The 7,946-nt window shown below is 32.2% G+C and overlaps 1 protein-coding gene across 1 annotated transcript; it reads right to left on the bottom strand.

Annotated features, from left to right (window-relative positions):
* Positions 1-3,217: 3,217 nt before the first annotated feature.
* Positions 3,218-7,551, bottom strand: LOC146955749 (GDSL esterase/lipase At5g03610-like). The gene is made up of 4 exons (XM_085723550.1): positions 7,318-7,551; positions 6,670-6,864; positions 4,101-4,375; positions 3,218-3,957 (listed from the first exon to the last, which is right to left on the bottom strand). Exons 1-4 carry the CDS (start codon positions 7,379-7,381, stop codon positions 3,442-3,444), a joined length of 1,050 nt encoding a protein of 349 aa, XP_085579676.1. The 5' UTR covers positions 7,382-7,551; the 3' UTR covers positions 3,218-3,441.
* Between the last annotated feature and the right edge of the window lie 395 nt (positions 7,552-7,946).

The raw sequence follows: 7,946 nt of genomic DNA, 5'->3' as shown, positions 1-7,946 counted from the left end.
TTTTAATTACTTAAGTAATGAAGTTTGTAAATAAAAAAGAAAATAATATATTTGTTGCCAATCACAGTCATCCAAAACCACCTTAGGGTAAAATCATCAAGCCACATGAGCTCCGTTAACAAAGTTGTACAAACATCAGATCTAGTTCTCTACTTGTTATATTTGTTGTTCGAGGTCACAACTTAGATTGTGTTTCACAAATTAGGTTTTTTGGATCTAAATGTTATGCAACAAATAACGCCATTTGTTCGTGATAAGAATTAAGATACATTAATTTCCAGTTTTTTAGACTGGATCTACAACTCTTCTTGAAGAAAAAATAGGTGTTATGCAAAGATATGGGTGCATTTAGGGTGGGAAAGGAAACTTTTTTCCCACCATAAGAAAGTTAGATTTTTACCATTAAATTAAAGAGGTCTATTGATATTATCATGGTCTACCTACACTTTATTTTTCTTTCTCTTTCACATTTCTTCATCGTCTAGATCTGAAATTTTACAATCAAATCAGATTCAATGATCCTGTAGCTATCCATTAGAAAACGAACTATCAATTACATTTCTTCATCTCTCAAGGTATCTTCATCAACAACAACAACACATAATCATATTTCAAAAAAAAAAACACATAATCACGAGGTTTCCGGTGCGGTGGTCATCGGTGAAAGTTCTCTGATCAAGAAATAAAGTTAGAGGTTTTGCTGCTCACATCATGGGGAAGAAGAACGTTAACTTAGTTTCTCCAAATGAGGTTCATGATGGCCGAAAATTGAGAGAGAAGGTGATAAATGGAGCTTTTGAAATTTCATCAATTTGGAAAATAAATTGGTGGTTTTTGAAGAGGAAGAAGAGAGGAATTTAATGGTGGTCATGGGGTTGTCATATGACGCGTGACGAAGGAGTTACGGTCGCAGTAAGGTGGTGGACGGTGGTAGTCATGGGAGAAGGAGAAAATTTACTTTCCTATGGTGGGAAAAAAGTTTCCTTTCCCACCCTATATGCATCCGAGAATACAAATATGAAAGGGTTAATAGTGTTTTTCACCCATGTAATATATGCCATTTCCGGTTTTCGCCCTCGTAAAATTTTTGGTTTGATTTGCACCCTCGTAAAAAAAAAAAATCCCGGAAAACACCCTTTTTAGGTCATTCAAAAACCCAAAATTCTTGAAAAAAAGTTTTTTGAATGACCTAAAAAGGGTGTTTTCCGGAATTTTTTTTTTACGAGGGTGCAAATCAAACCAAAAATTTTATAGGGGCAAAAACCGGAAATGGCATATATTACAGGGGTGAAAAACACTATTAACCCAATATGAAAATAGTCTGGATTTTGTTGAGTTCATAAGGGATAATTTCTATTCATTGGTTTAAGCTAATATGTTTACCATGAAAATATGAGACTATTAGCTTAAGCACATCATTGTACTTTGAAAGAAGACAATGATTATCATAGTTTATTGGACCTTTAAAATCTAACACTCATAACTTATAAGAGGAATTGGGGTTGTAGTTTCTATAATTGTGATAAATTACAATTACAAAGAAATTTTTGCTATTGCATAATTTCAATAAGAAAATCATTCTTCCAGTATCTATTCTTTTAGGTAATCTACAAAGAAAAAGGAATTGATACTCAATACTTTTAAGACTTAAATGCATTTTTTGGTTCCCTAACTTTGCACGAGTTGTAATTTTGGTCACCTATTAAAAAAATCACTTTTCAGTCCCTCATGTTCCCCCCTTTCGCAATCTTCTAGCCCACATAATTTTGACTAGGTCAAAACCCACGTGGCTCCTCACTTAAGTGAATTGGACGCCACATAGGTTATTTTTGAATTAAAATTAAATGAAAAAGCCTCGCGTATTTCTGACATATAAAAAAAAACACAGCAAACTTATATCTGCAGTTTCTCTCTCTACCCTTCAACCTCTCTCTCTACCCATCAATCACTATCTCTTTGTAAACCCAGTACATATCACTCCATCTTCGGTCACCACCACCATCGTCACTCTCCCTCTCGTCTCCCTTTCCCTTTTTCCGCCGCTTCCTCCTCCTCCTCCCTCATACGAACCCTTCTTCTTCTTATCCCCTCTCATTCATTCATTCATTCATCCTCTTCCTCCTCCTCCTCCCTCATACGAACCCTTCTTCTTCTTATCCCCTCTCATTCATTCATTCATTCATCCTCTTCCTCCTCCTCCTCCTCCTTCTCCTCCTTCTCCTCCTCCTTCTCCTCCTCCTCCTCCTTCTTCTCCTTCTTCTCCTTCTTCTTCTTCTTCTCCTCCTTCTCCTTCTCCTTCTTCTTCTTCTTCTCCTTCTTCTTCTTCTTGTTAAATGTTTCTGAGTTTTGCAATATTGATTTTGATTCCTAGGTTTTGAGAAATGAAGAATGATGGTGATCAAGATTGAAGGATGATGGTGAAGGATATTGAACTATACTCATATATTGTTCATTTATCAAAACCAAACATAAACTCATATTCTGTTGTAATTTCTTTGTGGAATATCAATGGATGACAAGATTGCAGACTTGAAATTTATGTTGTTTTTATGTGATTCAATGTTAAAGTTGCTCAGCAACAACAACAACAACAGAATGCCAACTCTTGTTGTGTGTTCTTTTTACATAACTCTTGAACCTATAGTTTTCTTTTCATATATCATGATGTTACAAGGATTGTATTCTTGTTTTGGCCTTCAATAGCATCAGTTTGATGTGCCTCCTTGAGTATTATGTGGTTCTATACTTTAAGAGATGAATTTATTGGTGATGTGAATGCCAAAACCAAATTTAGGAGTTAATCAATTTTTGGGGTTTGCATTTCTTGATGTTGATGATTTATGAAGATGAAGATATGAAGGATGATGGTCATTGTTGCTAGATTTTCGGATTGTGTTCATGTGAAGGGATGCATTTTGAGTTTTTTTTTTCTTTTCATTTTTTCATTTATTTAATTTAGTAAGTGATTATGTGTCATGAATTCTATTTTAAAATTAAAAAAATTATACATGTGGCGACCAACTCATGCCACAGAGGCGTTGGCCGGATTAAAATTGACCACTTGCAAAAGGTTGTAAAGTTAGGAGGCTGAATTGTTGTTTTTTTAATAGGGAGCTTAAATTGCTACTTTTGCAAAGTTAGAGGATGAAAAATGCATTTAAGCCTACTTTTAACATTCAACTCATACTCTTTAAATGATATATTGCTAAGAGATACATTGCCAAAGGTAATAAACATATGCATTTAACATTCGACTCATACTCTTCAAAGAAAATTTTGACTGAGAAGGACCAAGAGTGATACATTGCTAAGAGATATCACATGTAACAATACAAAGAAGCCGAGTTTAAGGATAACTTAACGAATTCATGAAAAGAATGATGCCTTATTAGACAAGAAACAAAATGATGCAAATAAATGGCACAAAGATACATAGAAGCTCTAGTATAAAATATGGTGAAGACCTTTCTTCTCCAACTCACTATATACAGCATTCCATCCAGCTTGTGTTGGGTGCAACCCATCCCAAAAGAAACTTGATTCCGGATTTTCACAAACCGAATATTTCTTAACATTATTCTCGTCTACACTTCCACAATTATACTGACTACTTACTCCCGCGCAACATGGCTTCAAACGATCCTTGATATTATGGCTTGAAGGGTGGTTCAACACAGACGCGAAACTGTCAAAAATGTTTAGAATTGTAAAGGTGGTGTGATCCTTGGCTTCTTGGTTCAATTTGGTCACGGATTGGTTCAATAGGTTGTTATGGAGAGCTACGAGGTCGTTGAATGTACTATTGCAACGTTGGAACGAGGATTGAGCAGTGGTCTGAGGAAGACATCCAAGTGGTTGTAAAGCACCTACAACAATTCTCTTAAATCCTATGCTTTGGAGATGAATCAAATCGGTCGTTGTTTGTTTAACAACTGAAGCAATGAAAGATGGAAAACCCTGCGTATCAAACGAAATTATTTTGTTAAAATTCATGTAGAGGTATGAAATTGACTTATAGAAGAAAAATGAGAGCAATTCTATTTTTATTAATAGAGGTACGAAGTTTTCACAGCCGCTCAGATTAAAATGAATTAATTTACCGGGAGAGAGCCATTTGTGGCCAAGTAATGATTGTAGTCATTTCCAGCAACAGAGACATAAGCAATAGCTTTGTTGAGATCTGAATGAGTATAGACATTTTCTTGAATGAGTTGGTTGAAGGAATCGATTTGAGTTGTCATATTTGGTCCTGAAGTAAATGTATCAAATACACCTGTACCACCATATGCAAAGTTCATCCCATATTTCAAATAATGTTTAGGCACAATGTTCCTGAATTTGTGAGGGATTGGTGATCTCAATCTCAAATACTTGGCTGCACCACATAAATGTAACGTTAGTATTAGTTAAATAAATGTAATTATATAAGAGGAAGCAGTTTGATACTAAAATATGTTATTTCCTTAGAATTAATATTATTTTAGTTGTTCCATATGATTTAACATTTTTATAAGCTAAAATGAAAGCTTCTCGTGCACATTACCACAATGCTTTTGCTTCTAGTTTACGGATGTTGCATTTAATATAACAAAAGTAGTAAACTACTTATTTTTTCTAGTATGACAAAAGAGCATAAAATAAATTAGGGTCATGTTAACCAGTGCCCCCGGGGCACTAGTTAAGAAAACCATAAAGAGAAAGTTTTAATTTAAAAAAGACACTTTATTAACTTTTAAGGGATTGAAAACACAATTTTCAATGCAATAAATTACTATATTTGCTTCTTAACTAGTGCCCCGGGGCACTGGTTAACATTACCCAATAAATTAATAAGGGTAGTAGTTGGCATTATAAGTATGATAAACGTCTATGTCGCTAATAAAAAAATATGACAAACTATGGTTGATAACCCCTAAAAATAAACTATGGTTGATAATTTAATTTATTTATTTATTTATTTGCTAATCTCATGATGCCAATAAAAATGACACATAGCTTTCAAACTACTTCATAATTAATATTATATTCACTCCAATCCCTCAAACTCTCAATCACATTTTGTTTTTTTGTTTTTTCTGACAAAACTCTTGAAGTTAAGATAAAAAGTTAAGAGCATGTGGTTAAGCATATAGGCCAAAGTGAGGAATTCACAAAGAATTAATTCAGGAAAGAAACTACTAATTTTAAAATAGTTGTCATAATTAACTAAGACAAATTAAAAAACTATCTCGTTTTTAAGCTAGACGTTACATTGAACAAGTGATTTCCATGTGATCAGATTCAAAACTAGGTGTTGTTCTTATAATGTGATTTTCTATTTTTGAATTCCAAAATTGTACACAAAAGACTTTTTTTCCTCAAAGAAAAACAAAGCAATAGCAATCCCGTGAGGATAGGGACAATGCATTGTTATATAATTCTAACCAATAAACTACTGATAAAATATATATGTGCTTTATTGTAACAAAAAGCAACACCTCTATCGATTTTTTTTAGTTGTCGTTTTAAAGTTTCTTTCTTTACAAAAACTTTTTTATATTGAAGTCAAATACAAGAGATAATCTTACTCTTTAACATAGAAAATTAGCTCTTTCAAAAAAAAAATAGAAAATTAGCTAATTTTTAATGAAATTATTTATCTTTTTCTATTATACATTTTAACTATAATCTGATATTTCATTCCACCTATTTTCTAAATACTAAGAAAAATATTAATAAAATTATAATTAATATTGTATTGTATATAACTTTTTTCATCAAAAAATATTGTATTTAACTTTAAAACCAACGAATGACCTGTGAAAATGAATGAGGGAGTATATATGTTTAGACCATCTCCAATAGAAAACTATTTTAAAATGGGATTTTAAACAAGTTTCATGTGCATACGCCACTCTTTTATAATTTTTAAATATCAATTCCTAATAAGCATCAAATCCTCTAATACAACACTTCTAAAAATCTATTTAGTGGATCTCATTATCATCAATACACATCATTACATGTCAACAATAACTGTTTTTTTTTACAATAATTGTAACTTGTTTTAAAAAATAATTATTTATCTGATTCACATATTGAAGGAGAGAGAGTATGTTTGTATAAGCATTTTCTCTCACTTACTACCGATTAAGAATGCTTTGTAATCATTCTCTAAAAGAGATATTAACTAAGCATAACTTACTTATATGCAAAAAAATAAAAAAAATAAAAACTGTTATCAAAGATGCTCTTAGTCAAATTACGTGAAACGTGATAATGTTAAACAAAAATTGAATATACGAAAATAGGCAACACAATCACCACACAATGAGGCAGCATTTTACAGGTGAAAGAAAACAACCAAATATAAAATATATCATGGATAAAAGCACAAGAAAGGTAAAGTGGCAAGCCAACGAAGAAATAAACCCCACATCTCAAAAATTATAATAAATAGAGAAATATAATACGGTAATAGAACTAAAGCATCTAAATTAATTCGAAACGCATAATTTTTCATGTGAAAGCTAGAAAAGTACATATATAAACAAAATAAGTTAATTAAAAAGCGTACACTTTTTGTACCAAGAAAAGAGAAAGAAAGAAAGAAAAAAGCATGTACTTTGCAATGTTCCAGTTGATTATGTTAATAGCATTAGAGAGAGATGGGTGAAATAGGTTACGTACCAATGAAGTCAGTTAAAACTCTACCGTCGGAGAATCTTCCGGCAGGTTTTCCGGGAAAGGTTATGCCATAAGGTTCTTTCCATGAACCAGGTTTACTTTTTTGGGTGTTGCCGGTATCAACATAAGAGTCTCCAAAAACGAACAATTCTTTTGTAGGATGATATTTGAGGTGACGACTGGCCTCAGCTTGCAGCCCTAACAATGAACAACAAGATGTGCAATTAGTTTCAGTTTTTTATTAACTAATATTAATTAAGAAAAATCAATGGGAACAAGTTAAAATAAAAGGGGAATGTATTGCAGGTTGATTGAAATTATTCGAGTGATTAATCTTTGCAGTTGCACACAGTTGATACCTGATTCACACCAAAATACTATATTGTATTGTGTGTTTGATTATTTACACTCACAAAAATTGATTTTGTAATTCTTTTGACTAAAACTAGTTGTAGATGCAAAATCCATTCTATTAAAGTATATTGAAACATCTGAAAATCATACACATACACATGGTGTTTTTTAGCTATAGTGACATTTTATTGTTTTACTTCATGTTTGTTTTTGAGCTATAGGAGTATATACTTGTGCTACTTGTACTAAAAATTATATATTAATATTTCATGATGATAAATTCATGATCATGCATACCTGAGAGAAGTACAAGTACTACCGAAAGACATGAGAAGATGAAAAGTTGCTTATACGAGTCCATGATGAATAGCTATGAAAATGACCAAAGGTGCCTAGTTTTGAAGGAAGTTAAAAGGAGACTGAAAAATATAATTATTTTCTTATAAAGAGAAGAAAATACAATTGAATGAACAATGGAAATAACTATGATGTTGAGAGAAGGAAAATAAGGGTTGGTGTTGCCAGAACTCTGAAGAAAATATGTAGGATTATGAGATTTTATATAGTGAAAGGAGAGAAACGTGGCCAAGACTTGGAATGTGAGAATTGTGACACAAAAAGATTGAGTTGTTGAATACGTGAATAATGTTTGATTTTGTCATTGGGCTGCTTAGTGAAAAACACGGTGGTAGAATGAAGACTTGAGTAAAATAAACTAAAGTTGGTGTTGGTATGGCCAGGTCTATTTTAGACCACTTTGTGAGTAATGATTAAGGGTTAATAATAAAACTTTCGTTGTTAATCACGTGTTAAAGTACTCTTTTCAATCTCCTTAAAGAAATACTTTTTAATTTTTAGAATCAAACTAATCTTATGGAGCGTGTTTTGATTTATAAATGTTCGAGTAAATACTCAAGTTCGTTTTC

This window comes from Medicago sativa, chromosome 1 (genome assembly GCF_051527215.1).
Source record: "Medicago sativa cultivar Bolivia chromosome 1, Bolivia_mono, whole genome shotgun sequence".
In the NCBI taxonomy this organism is placed as follows: domain Eukaryota; kingdom Viridiplantae; phylum Streptophyta; class Magnoliopsida; order Fabales; family Fabaceae; genus Medicago; species Medicago sativa.
This window is presented reverse-complemented; position numbering and strand designations above follow the sequence as displayed.

Coding starts and splice junctions, on each gene's coding strand:
- LOC146955749 (XM_085723550.1), bottom strand. CDS start 7,381: ATGGACTCGTATAAGCAACTTTTCATCTTCTCATGTCTTTCGGTAGTA. Junction 6,865..7,317: donor AGTACTTGTACTTCTCTCAG/GTATGCATGATC, acceptor GTTCATTGTTAG/GGCTGCAAGCTGAGGCCAGT. Junction 4,376..6,669: donor AGTTTTAACTGACTTCATTG/GTACGTAACCTA, acceptor TATGTGGTGCAG/CCAAGTATTTGAGATTGAGA.